The sequence below is a fragment of the Phyllostomus hastatus genome, unplaced genomic scaffold, assembly GCF_019186645.2.
Source record: "Phyllostomus hastatus isolate PE091 unplaced genomic scaffold, TTU_PhHast_1.1 phas_contig_113, whole genome shotgun sequence".
NCBI lineage: Eukaryota > Metazoa > Chordata > Mammalia > Chiroptera > Phyllostomidae > Phyllostomus > Phyllostomus hastatus.
In genome coordinates this window covers 7,949,354-7,974,484 of record NW_025333530.1, presented here as the reverse complement: position 1 = coordinate 7,974,484, position 25,131 = coordinate 7,949,354, and the positions used below count along the sequence as shown (strand labels likewise).

The 25,131-nt window shown below is 38.4% G+C and overlaps 1 protein-coding gene across 5 annotated transcripts in view; it reads right to left on the bottom strand.

Moving 5' to 3' along the window:
* Nucleotides 1-820: 820 nt before the first annotated feature.
* DIXDC1 (DIX domain containing 1) overlaps nucleotides 821-25,131 on the bottom strand; it is a 72,016-nt gene continuing 47,705 nt past the window's right edge. For all 5 annotated transcript variants that reach the window (XM_045839978.1, XM_045839976.1, XM_045839985.1 and 2 more), the window contains 14 exons: nucleotides 23,584-23,732; nucleotides 20,693-20,782; nucleotides 19,374-19,427; nucleotides 17,765-17,815; nucleotides 15,616-15,720; nucleotides 15,157-15,210; nucleotides 14,598-14,690; nucleotides 14,447-14,518; nucleotides 13,633-13,722; nucleotides 13,119-13,280; nucleotides 12,570-12,636; nucleotides 6,184-6,289; nucleotides 5,126-5,234; nucleotides 821-4,097 (listed from right to left, as the gene is read on the bottom strand). In XM_045839978.1, the coding sequence (XP_045695934.1) occupies nucleotides 4,017-4,097; nucleotides 5,126-5,234; nucleotides 6,184-6,289; nucleotides 12,570-12,636; nucleotides 13,119-13,280; nucleotides 13,633-13,722; nucleotides 14,447-14,518; nucleotides 14,598-14,690; nucleotides 15,157-15,210; nucleotides 15,616-15,720; nucleotides 17,765-17,815; nucleotides 19,374-19,427; nucleotides 20,693-20,782; nucleotides 23,584-23,732 (1,283 nt within the window). In that variant the 3' untranslated portion in view covers nucleotides 821-4,016. The remainder of the gene's footprint in view (nucleotides 4,098-5,125; nucleotides 5,235-6,183; nucleotides 6,290-12,569; nucleotides 12,637-13,118; nucleotides 13,281-13,632; nucleotides 13,723-14,446; nucleotides 14,519-14,597; nucleotides 14,691-15,156; nucleotides 15,211-15,615; nucleotides 15,721-17,764; nucleotides 17,816-19,373; nucleotides 19,428-20,692; nucleotides 20,783-23,583; nucleotides 23,733-25,131) is intronic.

Genomic DNA, 25,131 nt, shown 5'->3' with positions numbered 1-25,131 from the left:
TGGTACATTTGAGAAATATAAAATTTCCAGATTAAATGGAAAGGCACATGTGAAATAATATTAAGTAAAGCAATTATATTGTTAAATTACATAAAACTACTTACAAATAACAATTGGAAGAATCAGTGGAAGAATAATTGTGATTAGTGAAAGGGCTTATAACTTTATAAACTATAAAAATGTAATGATTTTGAATTGCCTAAAATATCTACTTGCACTGCTTTTGAATTTAATAACTGGACCTAAATTAGCCTTTGTAGAAGATGATCTTCAGTTTGCTGTTAACCTTACTTAGGTAGGCTTGCTTAAAACTTCTGCAGTTTTCAGTGTATAGCAAGTTTGCATTTTGAATATACTTTTGACAGGAGTAGCTAGCTCATAGGAGGGCACAGGTGAAAACAGTCCAGGGATGATGACAGCTTGACCCCAGAGGTAGGCTAGTATTCTAACGTTCATCAAATCACTCCAGAGAGAATAGACCTGAACTCCCTTAAACAGATTGGATAAAGGAATTTAAGAAAAAGGAAGGTAAAAACTAACAGGGTTTGCACTCCTAAGTTCTTATTAGTTTGCATATTAATGTATAGTATTAAAATAAGGGCTAAATCAATGGATTTTCTTTGATAAACTATTTTGTGCTTACATTAGAAATACCGATAGAAAATATCTGTAGCAATAAAGTAGTCCTTATCTCCACTTTCCAAGCAATGAATAAACATGCTACCAGGGAGACCACTGAAGGAAATTTACTTTCACTAAGTGTAAATTGCTTTATTGATTAATTTCAGTTGATAAACACAAGTGAAAATGATTAATAGTATTTAGTTTGAAAACTCCATTTTATTCGTAGTGTTTGTTTTTTAATTAATTCACAGATCTGGTATATACAGGCAATGAAAACTGGTTACCACTTTGATAATCAGAAGCCTCTGGTATAACACAGTCTATGAAAACATTGTGAAACTGAGGGAATACATATTAATCTCTTTAAAAGTAATGGTTGCAAACATCCATGTTTCTAAGAAAATATAACTTTACATATATATTTTAAGCAAGCTACACCTCTTACATAAATTCAGACAATAGGAGTGTGCAATCATAATGTTTATTTTATAGAAAAAAACTATTATGACTTAAATGCTTTTACGTGACTAGAGTCCTCTTGGATTGGATATAGATTATATTTCCCCCGATTTATAACCATCCTGGTCAAAAAGAGCTGAAAAGTTGGTCAGTAAGTAGGACTACCATTTCCAAGTAAGTTTAACCTAAATTCTTTAGGTACAAATTGGAAAGTGTTCCAATTCCAGCTAATTTAGGGAACGGAGTAAGTACATACAGCATTGAGTTTTTAAATGAAGGCCTTTAAAGGAATTGAGCTTTCTACTAAATTAGTTTTTATAAGAGGGTTTTTTTTTTAAATCAGGTTTTGGAGATTATTTTATGACTCTAAACATTCTAGTTCCTTAGTTTTCTCAAAGAAAGAGAACTTCAGCAGTAGCAGGATGGACTGTCCCACACAAAAGCCACTAGTGAACAATACTCTGAATAAATCAATAGGCCTCTTAAGAGTGCAGCCACAGGGTATCCAATAGGAGACTATTCAAACCAGGATGAATCAATGCACACTCCTCCCTAGGTTTCTCTGTCTTTAGAAACTGGGATGAAGATTACCAACACATTTTATACAAGAATTACTGGAGTGACATCCTGTAATGGAGGTGCTTAGTTATTACTGCTGGCATATGAGATTAATGAGCTCAAGGGAAAGAACTATTTCATTTTCTTCCCGGAACTCAACTTCAGCTTTCTGTGGAGGCACTAAGGCCATGCAGCTCCTTTCCCAAAGGATGTAGAGATAAAAGACAGTAAGGTAGAGGACTTTGATATTTTTCTCTCATTTAATTTTCTCTTAAAAGGTAAATTCTACATGATGGTAAGAATGCTTGCTGAAAAAATTGACAAGTACAAACTATCAAGAGACAGACAACATAAATTATACTGGAAATACAAGAGTGAATTTGGCTTGATAATCCTCATGCTATCTTATACCAAAACACAAAATCATGCAACAGACAAATTAGTGACATGAGGACTTTTCCTCCAAGCTTCCTGGGAAAAACAAACTGAGAATAAACTGTTTTCTTCCATTTGTTTTCATAACGAATTATTCTTTTGCCTGACTTTCACAAACTTTTGCAGTCATTTCTGATAAGAAATCATTCTTAATAGAAGAAGGTGACCAGGTAAACTTACATGAAACACATCAGGTGTCTTTTTAGCTCCTGTCTGCTAGAGGAGCATTCAAATAGATTATGTAAAACTACCTCCACAATTAAAATGGCAGGTAAAACTGGAATAGGAGTTAATTATCATTAGTATGCTTGTAATAAAATAAAGCTTATTCTGAAACCATAAGGGCTGATAAGAAGAGAAGAGCCTGTATAAAAGCTACTGGGTTCTCCAGAAAATGGACACTGTATACAGAATGTGAGAATATATAGAACTCACACTCAAGTTATAAAAATAGACATGGTTCTCAGACAAAAAGCAAATGAGTATAAAAGAATTCTCTGAACATGAATAATTTTAAAAAGACATTTATATAAAACAACAAAATGTCATCTCAGAGCTCCAACAAGTAGCCTGCTGAAATGGCTGAAAAGGATAGATAAGTAGAGACAGACAGGTCAAGAACCCAGAAATGATCTGTCTGACTCTTCTGGTTGGCAGTGTATATTGGTGGTCACAGGCAGACTGCTTTTAGGGGGCAAAAAATTTCTCTCTATATATAAAATGGCTGGTTGGTTGATAGTTTCTGATGAATGAATGAGAAAACCCAAGTTATTAAATAATCCCTAGAAATTAGCAATTTTCTGTTAGCTTCTATATTTGATAATGTTGCACTTGAGAAAGGACTCTAGGTTTTTTCACCCAGAATTAACCCTGCCATTTACAACTCATGCTCCATGCCCCATGGTTTCTACTGTGTCTTAAAGGATCAACCTAGACTAAATGTGTAACAAAATAACTCTGGCCTTGAAATGAAGATGCATAGACCAGTAACTCATGCTCAATACTTCATAAACCAAAATACTGAAATTACTAAAAGTCTGTCTCCTTTTGACTACAAAGGAGATGCCATGGGCTAAACAAAGTCATGAGAAAAAGAAAGTCAAGAAAATATGGGTAGCAGCACCTTTCCATACCCGCCTGAATTTTTAAGGAGACTTTCACTCCTTATTTCTTTCAAATACAAAGTTCATCAGATGGAAGGGGAAAAAATGGCTCTAAAGTTGAAGAGTCCCCAGAGAAAACTAGCAGTACATGGAGTATGCCCTCTGTGGGCTAAAAGACAAATAGCAGAACCAGTTAAGACACAAGAAGCAGCCCAAGGTCTTAATTATGGTTTTGGCATAATATAGCACAACATGGGCAGCCCTTTTTCATCTAAACAATTCAGCACCATCCATGTCCAGTCCAGAAGATTCCTAAGGAGTGGCTTTCATCTTTGGTACCACCCCATGAGTTATTCTTGGTTTGTAATTGCTTCAAAGAAGCAAAAAAGCTGGTATCTTTGCCTTGTCTATGAGTACAATTGCTGGGACTCTGATTGCTGCAACCACTGAGGCCAATTAAAAGAACACTAACACATAGGAGTGATGCATCCAATTCCCAGGTTCCAGACAATAGCAGCCATGCCCCTACAGGAGCAAAATCATCCATCCCTATTGGTTAAGGCCTTCGGTTTGTTGTCCTCAGAGTAGAATAAAACATTGTGTTCCCATGGACAAGGAACTCCAGATGAATTCATGGTCTACATTTGGACAGGGATTTTCAGTACCACATACACCAGGCACAGAAACAGGACTGGCCTTTGGCTGTCACACTTGTAGAAGTTTCTATATTGGCAGTACAAACTAGAAACTTCTTAGTGTATTCTAGTTTTAGTCCTCTTCCTGAGTGAAACAGCCAGGGAGTGCCAAGTTCCACAAGCCCCAATCTAATACTCAGCATTAATTCTCTCCATGGTCTTCTTCCACCCAGGCTACAATTTTTCCTTCCCATCCAGGGATGGCATCATCATCATGGAAAACCTAGAGAAAGAAAAAAAGCCATATAGAAAAAAATAACAGGAAGATAGGGAGTCTCACTAAACAACTGCTGCTGATAAAAATAAGACCACAAACATAAAGGATAAGAAAGTATAGAGGAAAGCTGTGTTAGAGAGTTAGAGTCTATGTTCCTTTGGTTTTGTCCCTAAAGTTATAACTGATAAAAATTTTATATATACACACATACACATTTACATACTCTTAGTTCCACATCTCTGAAATGGTAAGAGCATATGTAACACCGCTTTGCTCACAGAGATATATAAAAATGAATAAACTGCTAACAGACCACTTTAGACTTCTTAGGAGAAGGCAGTAATATAAACATGAAAACAGTAAGAACAGGGAAATTCTTGGTCCTGGGCATTGTAAAGAAAGGTTAGAAAGACCTTTAACATGTTTTCATGCAGTTCTGTTTATTCATCCATTCAATCATTTGCTAAGCCACTAATGAAAGAGAATTATTAAAACATTTCAGTGAGGAACTCTTTGCAAAATAAAATATTAGCTTTTCCAACTCTTTCCAATCTATAACCATAATGAGAGCACTTACAATATGCCATAACCCAGAAGCACATGACTTTCCAGAAGTTCTTTATTGTTATCCAAGAAACTACCACCACAATATACAGTTCCATATTCATGCTTATTGATTTTGTGCTACATAGAACATTTTCTAAAATTTAGCTACAGATGGGAAAGAAAACCTAAAGTCAAGCTTTTGTTCATATGAAGGTCCTTTATTTTTCCTAACAAAACTTTTCCCTTTTTAATATGAACATTCTATACAAGTTTGGTCAAAATGATTAAGTCCTTGAACTAAGGAAGCTATCAACTTCTTGGGCCACTCCCTGCCCTTCTTAGCCTAGAGTAATCAGACTGTTGTGAGGCCCTGGGAAGCTGCTCTGACCTGGTTAGGGAACTCAGGTACCTCTGGGAACTAGTCCTTGAGTAAGGCTTTGGCGTTCAGGAACCAATAATACCACCCAGATTCCCCAAGGATACTGTACCTCCTCTTTGACAGTGCCAAACTCAGGATCCAGTGCTTTGAAGTGATACCGGTGATTCCCATCCCGGTCAATAGCTGCTTTAAAATCCTTCAGTGTCACCTCCCCCAACCTTCAACAAACACAGAGAGCTCTAAAGTAGACTTTATCAATAGGTTGGAAAGATAAGGTGTTAGCTTTAAATCCAGGCACTTGCCTAAGTCTCTTGAGGCAGAAATAGCATGGCCTTGTTAGGTCACTGCCCCTGATAACCCAGATGATTATAAAACAGCAGAGCTGAGGGAGCCAGTCACCATTGGGAAATAAAAAACATTACATATGAGGTGATCTGAGAATTTAAAATAACATTTATTCAGCCAAATCACTGTTTTTCCCCCTCTGAAAATCAGACATAAGGTCTCTGAAATCTAACTTGTTGAACCAATATGTCTAAATTCTCTTGATTTCCTTTGCAACCACATTTTATTTCTCTAGGCTGGTAGAATTAAGTCAAGTATCACCATCTTTATCCTTCTAGCTTCAGAAAGCTCCCTTCTAACCCAGACCAAGTAAGCAGCCTCTCTCAGAAAGGAAATCTTATCACCATTCTCAATAGTTGGTTCCACAGTTTAAATACATTATTTCAGTGCCATTTACCTTTGAAGGAAGTAGATTAGCCCAGTAATATAAAGGTTTTTAACATGAATTCTCAATAGCTTACTTGTAGTGATCGAATAGTAACAAAGATCAATGGGCAGTAGCCCTAGAGTGCCACACTGCAATCCATGGCTATCAGCAGGAGTTATTTTGAGCACTTAAAAAACTATTTTTCCTAAGTTGAAGCATATTTGCATATCAGGATTGGAAGCATTATTGTTGTGTCCGTACCTAGCAGCAGCAGATCATGACCTGTCCCTTATAATGCCACTGGTAAAGCTGAAACTAGAATCTCCACCTCCCGTCTGTTTCTCACTACACCATACAGCTTCTCAGCACCTCTTAGCTGGTTAGACAGATGAGCAGTAAGGAATGATTCTGCCTTCCTGTCCATTTTAAAAGAGAAATAGATCCAAGAACCTTACCTCTTTGGTATATTGACCATGAAAGGTGTAAGTGACCGGTCAGTAAAATAGAGCACTTTAGTGCAGGTGCTGCTGACAGTTGGAGAGCTCTGTGAGTGAGGCAACTCTGCAATCACAGGGAGACTCTGTGGTCAGAACATTCAGCTTGCTCACAACCACACATCATTTCCAGTTATTCAAAATGTCCCTGGAGGATGAAGCTGGCTGAGATCACAGTACAGCTTTCACATCCTTGCCAACTACCAAGTCCACAGGGTGTGACCCACGAGAAGTTACCCCTGGGACCACAAAAACAAAAAGGTCTAATGATATGGACACTAGTACAAGGACCATCATTTCTTACCCATTCCACGTATTTCAAAGCAGGGAAAAAAGTGGTCAGAGAAGTCCAGCAACATTTCAGCTAAGGTAGAAGTGGACACATAACAGGATCTGCAGACACTGCCAATGTTTAAATTTCGGAGGTCTATGGTAGAGAATGCTCATGCAATTCATGAAAAGAGAAATGAATAGGAACAAGAACCATAGGAGTGAAGTAACCTTAAAAACTCAGATGCCAAGGGGGCTTCATGCTTCTAGATTTAACATACAAGACCTGCCTAATCCCTTAGCTACAGAAGCTCTGTATGTGTTGGTCATGGTTTCTAACTCAGGTCTCTTGATCCACATCTTGTCTCTACTCTTTATATAGGTACTTATGGAAATTTTTTATTAGTGAGTACTTTAGTTATGACTACGAGAATAGGAGAAAAGATCAATCAGAAACTTTTATCATAATGACCGAAAAAAATTAAAGTTTCATTAAAGTCTGTCCTACAAGTCCATCTACAAATATTTCCTTCTTAACTTTTTGTAGACATTGATCCCAATCAAACTGGCAGCCACAGAAGAACACTTCTAGGAAGAGTTTTAATACAAAGGTGTATGAGAGATGAATTAATAAAGGAAGAAAGACTAGGGAACAGTCTCTGCATAGCAGTCACAGTTTTCAGAATTTTTATTCAAAAGATGCCAATTATTGAAACCTACATGCCATGCTGCTCCTTTGACTCCAGCATCTAAAACAGTGAGTGCCTGGCACACAGTGGCTGTTTAATAAAATAAAATGTTCACTTTAATCATTAAATTTTATTATTAATTCATTCATGCAATGAACGTTTATTGTACACTTACTATGTGCTAGATTTTGAGAATGTAAAATCAACCATATGTGGTCTCTGACCTCAAAGAGTTTCCAGTCCAGTATGAATGACAGTTACAGATATAAATAATTACAATACACTAAAATCAGATTTTTGCAAACTACACAGGAAGACTTAAGATAGAGTGGTTAATACCACCTGGAAGAGGTCAGAAGGCCTCAGAGTTGAAGAATCCCTAAATAGCACTTAAAAAAATAATCATACAGAGAAGTTGGAAAGGGCATTCCAAGAGGGAAGATACATGTAAATGCATGAAATGTGATTGGTATTTATGACACTAAAAGGTAACTAGTAAGGCTAGAGCACAAGGAATACATTGGGAAGTTGTGGAAGATGAAGATAATAGAATAGGGAGGGGATAGATCACAAAGATTCTGCCAGCCTAAGACATTTAGACACTAGTCTTAAGCTCTGGGGAGATACTAAAAGGAAGTGGTACAATCAGACTGGCATTTTAGAAAGGCTAATCAAGCAGCAAAATAAATTATGAGTTGGATAGGAAAAACTCTGGAAACCAGTAGTCCCATTAACAGGAAATAAAAAGAATTTGAGGTTAGACTTCTAGTCAAGACAGCCATATAGGTAAACTCAGCCAGCCTCATCACACACACAACCACATAAAAATTACAACTAAACCACAGAACAACTATCATTTGGAGCCATCAGAAATCGACCTGAATGAAAGTTCTACAACTATGGAATTAAAGAAACCACCTTGAGACTGGTAGGAGGAGCAGAGATGCAGAAGGGGCTGGTCCCATACCCATATGCAGCAGATAAAAATTGGAAGAGATATCTAAGGAGAGAAGGGTCCCAGCCACACCAGGCCCCCCCAGCCCAGGCCTCCAGTGCCAGGAAGATAAGTCTCCACAACTTCTAGCTGTAAAAACCAGCAGGGATTAAGGCTGTGGAAGACAGAAAATACTGGAACCCGAAGCAGTTCCTCTTAAAGGGCCCATGCTCAGGCTTACCTGGACGCACTCCCTTTGAGCTCCAGTGCCAAGGTAGCAGATTGAAAGGCATCAGAGAGACATGTAGTGGAACTGAATTGTCCAGCCTCAGGGCAAAAGCCTGGGGGAGGGCACCTTTCTCCCAGACATACACACTGGCCATTGTTCCTTTTCTGAGCCCTCCCTCCACAGAGCCAGCAGGCAGATGCCACATCTGAAATTCCATCAACCTGGCTAGCACTGTTTGCCCTGTCCTGGTCATTCCCTGACTCCCTGCCCCACCCAACTTTCAGGCTCACCCAAGCTGTTTCCAGTGGCTTTTCCATATGAAAGGCCTACTTGGCCCATGCTTCAGGTTTTCCTAAATTCTCTTGAACAAGCAACATCTGGCTTCAGTGAACCCCATACTCTCACTAAGTTGTCCCAGGCCCAGCACTAGCAGCAGCCGGCCTTGGTTCACAGCTTGTCCTCTCCTGGGCACCTCACAGCCCAGCACAAGGAGCAGCCATCTGTAGATCACTTTGTAGCTAATGCTGTGCAACCCCAGACAGAACACAGTGGTGGCTGACCTTGGACATGCCAACAGCAATCAAAGCTCAACTATAAGAGGAAGGTGTATACAACCCACACACCATGAGTACCTAGACTGGATAATACGGGAGGCTGTGTCCCTAGACACTACATGACACCTATTACATTAAGCTACTCTATCAAGCCTGGGAGATGTAGTAGCCCTACCTAATACATAGAAACAAACACAGGGAGGCTGCCAAGAAACAGTACCCAAATGAAAGAAGAGAACAAAACTCTAGAAAAAGAACTAAACAAAAATGGAGAAAAGCAATCTATCAGATGCAAAGTTCAAAACACTGGTTATAAGAATGCTCAAGGAACTTAGGACCTCAACGGCATAAAAAATGACCAGTCAGAAATGAAGGATATACTAATTGAAATAAAGAACAAGTTACAGGGAATCAACAGTAGAGTAAATAAAGCCCAGAATCAAATCAGCATTTTGGAACATAAGGAAGCAAAAAACAACCAATCAGAACAGCAAGAAGGAAAAAAGAATCCAAAAAAAGAAAAAAGCAATGATAGTGTAAGGAGTCTCTGGGACAACTTCAAGTACACCAACATTCACATCATACAATGTGCTGGAAAGAGAAGAAATTGGAAACCTATTTGAAAAAATAATGACAGAAAAAATTTCCTAACTTGGTGAAGGAAATAGACATACAAGTCCAGGAAGTGCAGCGAGTTCCAAACAAGATTAACCCAAAGAGACCCACCCTAAGACACAAAAATGCCAAATTAAACACAAAAATCTTAAAAGCAGCAAGAGAAAAGTAGTTAGTTACCTATAAGGGAGCCACTATAAGCCTGTCAGCTGATTTCTCAAAAGAAACTTTGCAGGCTGGAAGGAATTGGCAAGAAATATTCAAAGTAAGATGAAAAGCAAGGACCTACAACCAAGATTATTCTACTCAGCAGAGCTATCATTTACAATAGAATGACAGATAAAGAGCTTCCCAGACAAGAGAAAGCTAAAGAAGTTTATCATCACCAAACCAGTATTACATAAAATGTTAAAGGGTCTTTTAAAAGATCAAATATATGAATAATAAAATGGCAATAAATACATACCAACAACTGAATCTAAAAACCAAAATAAACAAGCAAAAGAGAAACAGAATCATAGATACAGAGAATGTTTTGATGGTTTCCAGATGGGAGGAGGGTCAGGGGGATGGATGAAAAAATGTGAAGGGATTAAGAAGTACAAATTGGTAGTTACAGAATAGTCATGTGGATGTAAAGTAGAGCATAAGGAATAGAGTATCAAAAAAACATGTATGCAGGAACCCATGAACATGGACAACAGTATGGGGACTGCCTGAGGGACTGGGGGGCTAGGTGGAGGAGGACAAAGGGGAAAAATTTGGGCCAACTATAATAGCATAAACAATAAAATATAGTTTTTAAAAAATCTGAAATCTGCTTGGCTGGCGTAGCTCAGTGGATTGAGCATAGGCTGCGCGAACCAAAGCATCTCAGGTTCGATTCCCAGTCAGGGCACATGCCTGGGTTGCAGGCCACGGCCCCCAGCAACCACACATTGATGTTTCTCTCTCTCTCTCTTTCTCCCTCCCTTCCCTCTCTAAAAATAAATAAATAAAATCTTAAAAAAAAAAAAAAAAGCAACTACATGCATTACTTTCTTTAGCTAAAGGAACTATTTTTTTTTTTTAATCTGAAATCTGAAAGACTGGAGACCTTTCCTCTTTTCCAATGTATTTAATGCTATGAATTTCCCTCTAAGCTCTAAGCACTGCTTTGGCTACATTTCATGAATTTTTATATAGTTTTCATTTTTTTTATTCAATTTAAAATATTATATAACTTCCTGTATGTAGTCCTCTTTGACCCATAGGTTATTTAGAAGTATATTATTCAATTCCAAATACTTGAGGATTTTCCAGATATTTTTCTGTTATTGATCTCTAGTTTAACTCCGTAATGGTCAGAGGACACTTTATATAATTTCAATGTTTTTAACTTTGTTGAGCTTTGTTTCCTGGTCAAAACATGGGCTATCTCAGTGAATGTTCCAAATGTACTTTAAAAGAATATGTACTCCACTGTCACTGGATAAAATGTTCCCTAAATGTCAATTAAAGAGTTGACTGGTAGTATTTTCCAGATTTTCTGTATCTTTATTTGATAGTCTCTTCACTAGTACTATGGATCACTGCAAAAAGAACATTAAAGTCTCCAGCTGCAAAAACTTTCTATCTTACTTCATGTATTTTGAAGTTGTATATTATAGACACACATAGGAGTGTTATGTCTTCTTGGTAAATTTGATCTCTTTATCATTTTATTAGGTCTGTATACCTATAAACATTCCTCATCTATTTTATCTGATACTAATATAACCACACCTTTTGATGAGGGATGTTTCCATGATATGTCTTTTTCCATCCTTTTCCTTTTAACCTACTTATATCTAAAATGAGTATCTTATGAATAAATTATAGTTGAATCTTATTTTTTCATCCAACTTGACAATCTCTAGTCTTTTATATTTATATGTACTTATATATTTGATTAGGCAAAAATAAAGTCAGAATAGATATGACAAAAAGAACACTAAGTGGAGTAACTTGGTAAAAGTCCAACTATTGGCTTTAGTAGTAAATGGGAAGTAAGGATGAAAAAAGGACAAAAGTAGACTATTCTTCAAGCAGTTTGATGTGGAAAAATAAGATGAAGTCAGTAGTTAGATGGCTAGCAAGTTATACAAGTTTTTATATTTTCTGATGAGAGACATTTTAGCTAATTTGTGAATATGGGTATTAGATTAACACCCTAGTTTACAAGGAGCTGTGAATTTATTTATAGTATTCTGGATAAGTACTTAATATACACAAAACAATTTTTCCAGGGGAGGAGTTTATTTATTAGACTTTTAAAAAAGAATTTCCAAATATTTAGACATCTTCTAAATATTTAGAAAGGAGTAAATGGCAGTTTATAAAAAAAGGAGTAAAATAAATAGCATTTCAAGAAAACAGAAATGACTTTCAAAACAATGCTGGAAAAAAAATAATTTTGGTACTAACAAACTTTATTTGAATTTTATTAAACCAGAAGGTAAGATAGAGAGTAAAAAGAAATTATCAATCAGAGTAGATTTCTGACATGTTGGAATGAACAGGGAGACAAATACAATGAGTAGGCATAGAGAAGGTTAAACACTTTCTGGCCATGACCACTAGAAGGCACAATGATTTGGCAGGCCATAAACTGAATGACCTAAGCACTCAAAGTTTTAAGGAAAATCCCCAAAGAAATTAAATGTCTTTCCCCTAGGAAGAACTGGAAATTTGCTGTGTTATTTGAGTTGTAGATGATTTGTGTGTATTTTTATTGTTTTATATTTTGTTTTGTTTGGTGTAATGTTTTGAGCTTGTATATGTCCCAAAGATATCTTAGCCTCTCTGAGTCAACATGGTTAAATAAATGGTACTTGGAGTGATAGAAGTGATAATGATAATATCTTCATATTCTTAGAAATAACTCAATTCTAGTGTTGCTACAGAAACAACATATTATTAAGAGTGAAGCACTACAAGAAAATACTATCTGCAAAATATTTAGTAGCATAAAAAAATACTAAATTTCTGATCTAATATGCTAGGAGACCTTACTGAGAGCAACAATGGGCACTTACTTGAATTAGGGGGCCAGGACTCCTGGTATTCACTACCTGCTTGAGCTCTGGGTGACTTGCCCCGAACCTGGAGAGCCAAAAATCACAAGAGTTATGATCAAAGGGAGAACTTAACCAAGAAATTTAAATTTTAAAAAGTGTACCTAAAATATACTCTTTCTATCACGTTTTCTTCCACAGTATATAAAATTGGATACATTATAAAGGGCTTTCTAGTTTTCAATGCATTTCCCATGTCTTTCCTTGTCTAATGTGAGGTCATTTGAGAAGAAGGGAAAAGGGAATAAACATTAAAGAGAAACCTGTGGTCAAGCACCACAATTCCTTAGACAGTTAAACAGTTGCTGGGAGTAAGAGTTATCATGAACTCTCTCCCTGACTGTCATACCATGATGAAGAGTCAGCTCTGCTCAGAGGAAATCCAAAGGAAAAGGCAACTGCAACCTCTAGCAGAGTCTCATCTTTTAGTGCTGCCTTCATCTAAATTAAAATTGATAAAATCAACCTTCGGGAACTTGCTTAAGAGAAGCACCACAGAAGGAGGATTACCCTTCTCTCTTGTTTCTTCTGTGTCTCCATGACATGCAGGCGCTCCATGAGGCTGGCGATGCCCTGCTCCAAGCTGTCAATGGTGTGGTGCTGAGGGTCATGGCCACTGAAACTATTGCGCAGGCTGCGGAGGGCATCTCGAACAAGCTGCAGGTCGCTGGTCTAGAGGCAAAAGTGAGGTGCTGCTGGCATGGTGCAGTGTCATATAATTAACTATATCTCAATCACTGGACTTAAGAAGACACAAGGGAAAGGTTTTCAGGATGTTTTATTTTTGAGGGAGGTGTGAACTATAAGAAATTTTCCTCCACAGAAGTGGGCCTACTGTTTGCCCACTAATTCTTAATTTTGGTTAACAAGTAGCTCACATCTTTACATACCCAACAGATTCAAGAACTGGAGAACTGGAATATAAAAGAATTAGGGACCATCACCTAGTCCACTGGTGATAGCTAAGGCACTCTTCTGGTTTTAGCTGAAGTGGCAGTTCTGTACTCAAATCTTAAGAACCTACCCCTCTGTGAGTGATTGAAGCAGCTCCTTTTCCTGCCACTGGAGGGAGAAAACCATTGCTTTGAAAGTTGTGATTGTTGTAGTTGGTCACCTATAGCAGCAAGAAGAAATTATATTTATATTATGAGAAAATTCCAAACCAAGATGTGTTGTCTCATTTTTCTTCTTTACATTTGTCACTTCCTAACATAGTTTAATTATGTATTTGTTTCATGTCTCTTTCTAATACAATGTAAGCCTCATGAGTGCAGCTCTTTTTTTTCCCTTTTGGTTTCCCGCTCTATCTTCAGTCTTGAAACCTGGTAGGAACTGCTGAATGTAGAATGAACAAAACAAAATCTCAGCCCAGAGGCCCTCGACCCAGCTTCTGCCTAGTCACTGGAGGGCCTAAGAATGCTGTTCAGCACCTCCAGCCTTTGCTTCAATAATTAAAAAAAAAAAAAACAAGTACAATGACTAACATTTCTTGAGCATCATTCTGTGCTGGGTAGGTCTACCAGGACTGTGTTTAGTTATTTACCTGGATTATCTTATGTATTCTTCATAATGGTGGAGAGGGCCACAATTTTTTCCATTTTCCAGGTAAGCTTTATTTCTAAGGTTTAGAAGCTAAGCCAATTAAGATCACACAACGGTCAAAGGTGGTAAAGACGGAATCTAAAACCAGATTTTCTTACCCTGGAATCTGTATTCATAACACCCTCAGCAAAGAGCCTCCTAACAAACCAACCTATGACCTTGTTTCAGTTTTGAGTCAGAAACAGAATTTCCCTCTTTGCCCTTGTAAGTGTGCGAGATCCCGAGTTACAGGTTACCTCATCTGCCTCTCTTTTCATACAGTGAGCCAAAAGGACATCTTTGTGTTCTAGCTCCCGCTCTAGATCCACCTGCAAACCAGATACTAAATCAGAAAAGGATTTCTTCAGGCCACGGGGCAGGAAAGTCAGTGGCTAGAAATATTCCCACCTGCTGGTTACTGGCCTCAGAGAGTTTCTGGAGTGCTTCTTCCAACTTCGTTTGATGCTGCTGAAGGAGGCGATCCTTCTGCCCCAGCTCTTTCTACAATAGAGAGACAGCTTTCCGATTTGTGGCAAAGCCAAACACATCAAACACTTCACCTTTTGTGATGCAATTTCCATCTCAGGAAAGTACAGCCTTGGAGGAATGGTCCTTTCCTTAAACTACACCCAGAAGACATCATACACTATAGCAGCTTTGCACAGCCCAAAGGATTCTTAGAAGAGTAAAGAGAAGGTGAACTACTGTTTGTAGAGGGACCACGACATGCTATCCATGCTAGATATAAAGGTTAAGAGAGAACTGAAGTTTCTACATTCCTAGTTCTGTGCTCCTTCTCCTAGCCATGCCCTCTATTTTTAGGGTTAGTGAATCAAGGGAACGGAGAAAAGAATTCCTCGCTGAAAGCAAGGATGAGAGCACTTAAGTGCTCTTTGAATAACAATAACTGTGGACTGCTCATAAAAGGTCAGATGGAAAACATTTCTAAACTAATGTTCATTCTTACTTTATATTCTCCCAAGAGTTGGTTCCTCTCATCTAGCTTCCTCTGCAGATCCATCTGCAAGGACAAGAAAGAATTAACTGGCATGGAGGTACTATCTGCCAACACCAGCAGGAACGAGCTCCACAGTAACCAGAGTTCATGTCTGAAACACAGAGATGGCATGGCTATGATAAAAACACACAGCTTCTCTCCATGTCTTTAATCAGATAGACTGTAGAACCACAATATAACCTCAGTGTCTCAGTGTCCTCAAAGTTGAAGGGCTCAAGGCCAGTGAGTTGTAGGCTTTCCTGTGGCAACAGAGACAAATCTGACAGGGAATAAAATAACTGCAGACACTGAAAGCAGACAACCTGAAATGAAGAGATTAGGATAGCAGATCTAACAAGAAAGACTTCATGCAGTATCCTGTTTTGCTACTGGGGCCCAATGAGGTCAGAGTTCATTCATTTAACTCACATTCTGGTTGTGAAGCTCATCTTTGTCCATATTTGCCCTCAGTAGTTCTTGTTTGAGTTGAAGAACAGATGTGTCCTGCTGAGTCAACCTCTGCTGCAAGGCATCCTAGTGAAAAAAGCATACTAATTATGGTGGTCCCAATTAATCAGCCAGTTATTACTAAAAGTTATTAAACCCCTCACTACATATCCAGGACAGTAGTATATAAAGGGAAATCCCATCCAGTGTCCTACCAAGCTGAATATAACCTGATTTTTCCTTCCCCTACTACTCACCACTACCCTCTACTTCATTCCTGACAGCATGATGTCCTAGATAAAGGTTTTGGGGATCAAACAGACTTACATTCACATTACAAGTCTACTACTTACTTTCATGACAGTGACCTTGGACAATGCACTCCCCTTCCTCCCACCCTGACTTTCTCAGCTATATCCTGGGCATATAAATAATCTATCTCTCTGCCAACTCCTTATTTCCTAGAGGGCTCAGACCTATTTCTGTCTGCCATCCTATTCATATAAATTCCTGAAGTCACTCCCATTCTGCCTTCCAGAGCCCTGTGCCTCTCAGGAGCTTCCATACCTAATCTGGACCAGGGCTGGGAATATATTTCCATGCTCCTAACTGTTCTTGGACTAATGCCTCCTCTTCTCAGTATCCTAGAATCTTACCAACTTTAGGCTATCTTTCTCTCAGCTTGGACCCTCCTGGTTCCTACCACGCTTAAGAAAAGTGGGTTATACATACTAACTTAAAAGGGTCAGCAGCAACACATTCCTCCAACCACAGTGACCTCAAATGGAACTATAGACTGGAGCTGCATTCCAGTATATTTACCCTGACTTTTCTCTCTTTTAAGGTTGCAGAGAAATGGTGCAAGCTCTGGAGAATGTGGTTGTCCCTTCTTAAATATATGCTGTCTGCCATGACTGTACATGGCAAAGGCAGTCTAAGAAGTCCCTCGCACCAGCAATTCAAAGGGAGATTTCCCAAACTGTGCTCCATGGGAGAAAAAGCGCTTCTGTGGTTAATAATTCTGAACTTTTTAAAGGCCAACTTCTTTATGAGAAACCTCCTCATATCCTTTATTATGTTACTGTTCACTGTAACTCTTCAACTTGGTAGGGCATCTCTCAAACTTATTTGACCATGGAATACATTTGTTTTCTGAAGTAGGACTAAGGCTACAGAATTTACTCCAAAAAATGCCGCTGAGTTATACTCTAGTCTAGCTCCTGAATGGCAGTGTAGGAAAGAGGGGGAAAGCAGCAGCCAAAGCCCTACCTTTTCCACTTCTAGGTATTTTATACAGCAGATACACTCCTACTTGGGTGAAATAACATATATTTAAGGTTATTTGCTATTATATATTCAAGGCTATTAGATATTGGTATTTGTAATAGCAAAAGATTAGGAATAACCTAAAAGATCATCAATAGGAAATGGAGTAAATAATCATATACACATATATCAGCCAACTATGCAGCCATAAAAGGGGTGAGGAAGGTCTTCATGTACTCAAATAATATGATCTCCAAAATAAATTACTACGTGAAAGAAAGCAATGTGTCAAGCTTTATCTATTGTATAGTATTATTTGGTGGGAAATTATATACATACATATTTATTGATAATGGATAAGCTGTCTCCAGGAAAAAGAACTAGGTGATAGGAGGCACAGGGCCAGAAGTCAGATTCTTCAAGGATTGTCCTTGTGTACCTTTTAAACTTTAAACGTTTGAATATTATTAAGTACTCAAAACTAAGTATATTACAGTATTTTAAGATGATATTCTTCTTTAGAACTGATGAAAACTGAAAAAGAAACTGAAACTGAAAAAAAATTATTTTTACATATAAAACAAAGTAGCACAGAGGGGAGTGATAGCACCAGGAGACATAACTCCCAAAAATCAGCTGTAGTAAGAGACATATATCCTTATAATCCTTACATAATCTTTAACATTTCTCATTTTCCATCCACAAAGCCCTCCCTTTACTAATAGCACAGAGCCTGTTAAAGGTCCTACCAAAGGTATACAAGAAAAGACTATAGGACCCATCTAGCCTCCTAGCATCCACTCTCACCAGTAGACTACTTTACCTTGTAGAGTTTATTTAAAGAGTTACATGTCTTCCTTTTTACCTTTATCCCCTGTAAGTTTCTGGCTTCTTGTTTACATTTCAGCAAGTCCTTCTGCAAACCAAATATAATTAGGTCAGATGGTAGCATCTGGGCTGCTTCAGAAGCATTTCCTTGTTCTGTCAGTAGGAACACAAAACGCAGATAGCCATGCCATGAAAAATTAACCCTCTGCTGAGACAGAGAGCAGGTCTTGCCCAGTAAACAGTACAGGCTGACCCATAGAAACAAGAATAGGACCGATTCCACTCTACCCTGTGGCATCCAGAATCCAATGGCCAGGTAGAAAAGAGTCTTGCCAAGAAAGAAGATACCACTCATTCCCAAAGGCTCTCATTCTTGTATTTAGCAATCTTCACCAACAAGAAAACTTAATCATAATCTGAATCCTTCTCACTGAAACATGTAGTCATATCTTAATATGCCCACCCCAATGTCTTAAATGATTTTCTCAGTTTTTAATGTTCAGCAAAGTATTAGACCGTTTCTGATTCTCTATGAGGGTATTATTTTTTATGGACCAAACAGAAACACATTTGACCCCATAATGAAAAACTAAGTAATAAACCCTCCTTTACAACAGAGTAAATACACATATATGATTGTCACTAGGAAAAAGATTTTAGGAGAGGGACACCTATAACTTGGACTCCTTCTCTTCTCTAACTTGCTTCTCTTATTGTATCACATTAAGAGTTTGGAATTAACATATATAAAATGGAGTGCTTAAACTGGACTCTACAGGTGGGCTCTAAAGTTATTCCAATTAAAATTCAAGTCAGTGACCCTAGCTGGTGTGGCTCAGTGGACTGAGTGCCAGCCTGTTAACTAAAGGGTTGCCAGTTTGATTCCTAGTCAGGACACATGCTTGGGTTGTGGGCCAGATCCCCAGTAGAGGGTACCCAAGGGGCAACCACACATTATGTTTCTCTCCCTTTCTCCTTCCTATCTACTTTCTAAAAATAAATAAATACAATCTTGTTTTAAAAATTTAAAAATTCAAGTCAGTGAGTGTATGTGCACTCATGCATATTTCTGGGGAGACGGCTAATTACTTTAGTCATATACTTATAACTCCAAAAAAATTTAAGACCCACTGACCTAAAAGAATTCTCGGGAATATTCTGTAAAAAAGATACTGGACTATCTTTAATAATATTGCATTGTATATTTGAAAGTTGCTAAGAGAGTAGATCTTAAAAGATCTCATCATAAGAAAAAAACTAGCTATGTGTAGATTCTAGTTAAACACTGTGCTGATCACTTTGATATATACAGCATGAATAAATTCTTTATCTGAAATTAATGTGTTATTGTCAATTACAAAAAAGACCATATTGGTAATAGATCCAGTTTTTATTTTTAATTAAAAAATAAAAATAATGAAACATTTCAAACATACAGAAAGGTATAACCAATAATAATACAGATCCCTATTACTCACCACCAAGATTAAAAAGATGTTACCTTTTTGTAATCTTTCAGTTAAAGGTATATACCAATACAGATACAGCTAGAGTCACAGGTCTACATCCCTTCCCCTCTCCTGAGGTTTGTCTGTAACATTCTCATAATTTTTTTCAAAGGGTAAAATGTACATGTCCTGACATACCTTTAGGTCCTGATTCTCTTCCATACTCTGATCCAGACGACTTTGGATTATAATCTGAATATAAGGCAAAAAGAAATGGTTATGTATGTATGGTGTGAAACTCAGAGGTCATTCATTTCATCAGATATTTATTGAACACTTACTAGATGCTAGCTCTGTACTGTGGATACAAAGAAGAGCAGTAAAAACAGATTCTGGCCTCTAGTAGAAGCATATATGCTCAGGGCAATGAAAGTAGATAAATCTGGATAAAATTCAGAGAGAGTAAATATGTGTTGGGTGCAGGAGGTTGGGCAAGGGGAAAGAGAAATAGCAAGGGATGAAGTTAGAAAAATAGGGGCCACATGAAAAGCCATTGAGGGCAATGGGGAGTCAATGAAAAGTTTTAGGCAAACAGATGACAAAATGAAGTTATTAGCCATACAGGTAAATTATTCTTGCTGTTTTATAGAAAACGAATGAGAGGATAACAGGAGCAGAATCAGGAAAGCCAGTTAGAAGGTCGCTAGAATATTTGGCTAAAGGCCTGAATTAAGGTAGTGACTGTGAGAATGGAGAAAACTGAATGAAGATATTTTTAAAAGGTCAACAGACAAAACTTAGTGACTGACTGGACGTAGAGGGAAGGGTCAGAAAGGATTCAAGGATGATATTTAGATTTCTGTTTGGGGTATTTGGCAGGATGAATAGTGATTTAAAAAACAGAATCCAAAAGTTTTGGTGATGGGAAGAGAAGGAAGAAAAAAGCTGTTTAATTTAGGATTCATTGAAATAGGGATGTTTATGGGATACACAAGTGGAGGTAATCAACAGGCAATTACATGCTGCACATATAAATCTAGAACACCACAGAGAGAGCTGAGCTAGAGATAAACATTTGAGAGGCAACATCTGAGTCAGGTGGGAAGTGAATGAAGCCATGGAGGCAACTATCATCCAGGTGAATGTGTTAAATGGAAGACAGCCTGGGGTGGAACCCTGAGGAGCACCAACATTTAAGGCACAGGCAGCAAGGGGGACCTGACTGTAAACTCCATGAGAATAGGGTCTTAGGCCTATTTTGTTATTAGCATATCTCCAGCTCTTTGAAACAGTGACTGGTATAGAGCCGGCACTCAATAAACATTTGTTGACTAAATGAATGAAAGGAAGAAAAAGGGAAAGGAAAAGTACTCAAAAATATAATAGAAAAACCAGGAGAGTTGGAGTTAGGGTAAAGAGCATTTCAAGAAGGTGCAGGCAACAGGGTCAAATGCTAAAAACAAATCAAGTAAATTAACCAGATTATTTGGTGTCCAGTCACAAAAGAAGGAGCTCACCAGTTGTTCCTCGGGATTGACTCCTGGCTCACAGAGGGCCAAGGGCCTGTCCTGTTCATCTTCAGGTAAGGACCCATTGAGCAGTAAGGCCTAAATAACCACAAAGGCAGAAAGAAACTTAACTACCATCACAGAACTGAGTCTAGGGTTGGGCTTGGTAGGCTCATCCCATATTCAAATTATAACTGTACTTCCTCTAGAAACTTCCTTGGTAATTTTTTATCCTGATCCTTAGATATGTCCAATTGCTCATCTTGGGTCTGTCTATCTGGAGTTCGCTTGGTCGGGCCATATTCTAGGTCTCTGGAAGGCCCCAGAAAACAATGTAAAATAAACATTTCTTTCTGAAGCAGCATTTTTAACTGAATTTTTCCAGCTGGAAAGTGAACTAAAAACAGTGTAGAATTTTCTAGCATACAAAAGTTTATTATAATGAATTATTTAGAATACATTTAGAGCACTGACTTGGGTTTGTTTTAGTAATTCTGCATTTTTAGTCCCTAAGGGAACCTGGATAGAACAAAAAGGAAAATATACTTGCAGAAAGATGTGGGAATTCATTTCCATTCTCCACAACAGGTTTTGTTTTCACTAGAATATGGAGGGTGGGGCAGATTTATCCTGAAAAGCTAAGGAAGCTCAAACCCCAGGGCCATCTCCTGTGTACAGCCCTCCCAAGGTCCTATATCTAATATTGTATGCATAATCTGTACAGCATTCTATTTTTTTAAAATCCTCATCTGAGGACAAGTTTATTGATTTTAGAGAGGAAGAGAGAGAGAAGGAGAGAAAGTGAGTGAGACAGAGAGAGAGAGAAACATCAACCAGTTGCCTACCAAATGCTCCCTGACCAGCCACTGAACTCACAACCTAGGTATGTGCTTTAACTAGGAATCACCCTTTTCATGCACAAAAGGTTGCACAGGATGATGCTCCAACCAACTGAACCACCCAGCCAGGGCACATAACCTTGTTCTTAAAGATGGCTCCCTAAATTGTGTACTTTTGGACTCATAAAACTTGGATCTACCCCTGCAGGTAGGTATTATGAGATCTATCAGCTGAAAGAAAGATTTAAAAATGTGTCCTCATTTTACATCACAAATTTTTCTCAATCCAATCAAAAGAGAAGAGTTACAGAGGTTAAATGATGTTTCAATAAATCTAACACAAATTATATCACAAATGTTAGTATATAAAAAACCCACTGGTTGGTCTACCAAGCAATAATTAATAATAAAAGCTTACTAAATCAAATTAATTTGTTTTTCCCATGGAGTTGTGGCAAGAGGTATAGACAAGTGCAAAAAGCCACAGAGCTGCAAGGGAGCTAATGGAGAGCAACATCACAGAAATATTGACCTTAATGGCATAGTGTTCAGTGGGCTCTAACTAAAGCCTACTAATAAGTCAGAAATTCAGGATGTGGCATGCAATTTTTTCATCACTGAAAGAATTAAGAAGCCCAGTGGATGCTGTGAGCCCCATTGTATTCTATAATGGAACTGAATTCTCATTGTGATCATGCGGCTATGAATTAAAACTCTTCTGTGTGCAGAGAATATTAGTATGCTAACTTTCTGCCTATCAGTTCTCTTTGTTTTCTGTTTAACCTGCTGTCGTATTTCTCCCAGCCTGAGAAATGCAAACCAAACTGAAGGCCAGACTAATGAATATCTATGTTCATATAATGAAATCATTTTGGGAAAAATCTGGTTGGGTGTAAACCTAAAGTTTTCCAATCATAGGAAAATGCCAACCCCCCCACCCTACCCCACCCCACCCCCCAAAAAAACACAACCCACCTCCAAACCATTCCATTAATTAAACCATTCCTTAATAGAGTGGCAGAAAAGAGATCTAAAAGGCAGACATTTTAAAAGTACAGAGAAAATGGGGGAGGAGGAGGGAGTTGGGGAAGAAATCAACAACTCTCCTTGGAGGAATGTTTACTGCCTAAAGAGCCCTTCTCAGTTTCTGGGGTGTACATTATGCAAATTGTTTTACCACCGGCACCAATCTCTTTTTTCTTTAGGGACCTTTTGTGTCCCCACCCGGTTGCTGGCTGGCTGGGAGCATGCTCTCCACCTGCTGGCTGCCAGAGCCACTCACATAATGTGGGCTTTGTTTATGTGTCCATAAATATTTGACAATTCAGAAGCAGTGCGGTTCCCAGCACAAACAGAAAGGAATATTCCTAGCCAATTTCAGGGTCCTTAGCACACTACAAGGGCTCCCTCAAATAAAGACAAATGCACAAAGACAGAGGGCTGGGGGATCATTTCAGGGTAGAAACTAAGTCAAGTGGGTCAGCTGGCCTGTGGGAGAGATTTCCTGAGCTGGCACCAAAGGTATAGTAAAAACTGAAGGGCTTGTTGCTCAAAGAAAACCTCTTCTACCTGGTCATGAAACCTTGGCATCCACTTGCAAATGCATTAAGAAGTGAGCTAAATCCCTCTGATTCAGAGACCTATGGCATTACTAGCTCTTGTACCCTTCCTGCTGAAGAATTATTAGGAGACAACCTCAGACTCTTCAGAGTGCCATTATTTAGTAAAAAACAGCAATTGCAAATCTGTAGCTGCAGAGAGGGGAAGAACCCACGGATAAGCAGAGCCAGAATAAGGGTTTAGTAGGGCTCAATGCTGGCTCCCAGGCTCACAGAATTCCTAACAGTTGTTTTCTAAACAAGAGTCCATAATGTCCATAACGTGAGTACTGTACTCACATAAAAAGAATGTTATGCTTTGTGTAATATGCCCTCTATCTAAACTCCCCAATCAATTCTGACCTCACACAAAACTGAGTCAGTTTATTTTCAATTGAGACAGTGATGTAAGAATAATAATCAAACTGGTACACCAAAAACAAACTACAAGGGAAAGAGCTACCTGTAATCCTGATATCATTTTCTTGGCTTCCTCCATTTCTCTTTCTAAATGTTCTTGTTGTTCCAACAGCTGTTCTTCCCATGAAGTCTCCAGACAGATTGTGGGGCTACCTGGTCTCCAGTCTCTGGATAATGGAGAGTCTGTCTCCTCTATAAAATGAAAGAAAGAAGTACAGTTCATGGTGAAGAAAAGTGAGTTTCCAGTAGAAGGCATTCACAGTCCTCTGCTTTCACAGGTTCAGGTCAGCCTCCTCCTGAACCTGTCCTCAGTGCACTACTGGACTCTCCACCAGGTGGGGTTGTGAGACATAAAGAATTGGCTATGAACTCAGACCCAGGCTCATCGGAGCAACACTAATTCTGTTGGGAAAATATATCCTCTTTAGAACATTTAGGAAGCAATAAGACCTCCCCTTTGGGGGTCTTGGTACACATAGATATGACTATTAATTCTCTGGAACTGGCATTCTCCAAGCTTGATTCTGCCAAATACAAAGAGGGGAGCTGTCAGATGCAATGAAAACAAAATTCCTACTGGTTGCTCTGGAGCTTCAGAGAAGAGACCTCAACTCAATATTCCTTTGACTATTCCATCATAACTGATATCCTGTCACATATAACATTGTGTGACTCACACAGGAAACAAACCAGTAAAAGCATATTTGTACTAATTGTTTAATTTCTCTCTCTCTCTGGTTTTTATTTTCCTACCTTTGTAATCTCTTTGCTCTGATTTCATTCATAAAAATGAATATAGTGAGTCTGTTCCCTCTGGCAATGTTGTTGTAAGATTAAATGAGGTAACTTATGTGCAGGGCCACGTGGTACCCTGCCCAGAGCAAGCACTCTACTGAGTGAAAGCATTTACTAATGCTTTCCTTCTCCCTCTCTGGGGTCCCAAGAGTATCTGATTGAGTAACATGACTTATTCTTTGATACCAATGCCAGGGCGAGAGGGAAAATGGAATAATGGAGAATTTAATTCCAGTTTTTCTTCTTAGGGCTTTGGTTTCATTGTATTTCTAATAGGTTAATGAAACTATCTAAATCACATGTTTTGCCTCTACCATGTTTCCCTCTACATTTATGTAAGTAAAAACAGAGCTACTTAAACAGAGAGAGAAGTCTCAATACAGGGAACTCCTTGGGGTCCTTTCTGTAGCCCTCATACCAAGCCTGATGTAGACCTGCTCTGTACTATATGTTCGCATGGATACCCCAGCTCCTACTCTATATTCCTGGCCCCAATTTAAGTTAGGGAAGTAGTGAAATTATTTGTGTAACACAGAAATAATGAAAACTATTTACTTGAGTTAGGCTTCTGACTGTTCCAAAGTCATTTCCTAACTCACAGGCAGCTGGCTGAGGAATAGCCTGTCTATACTGCTGTAAGATTTTTGACAGCTAGAATGCTGGAAGTGACGTTCTCTAAGAGGATAACTACATTAATTGGTTCTAAAGCATTACAGCCCTCTACAGCTAAACCTGTATGCACAGACTACAGGAAGTTTATAGGTAGACAGTCAGTATCCCCCAACTCTTCAAGCTG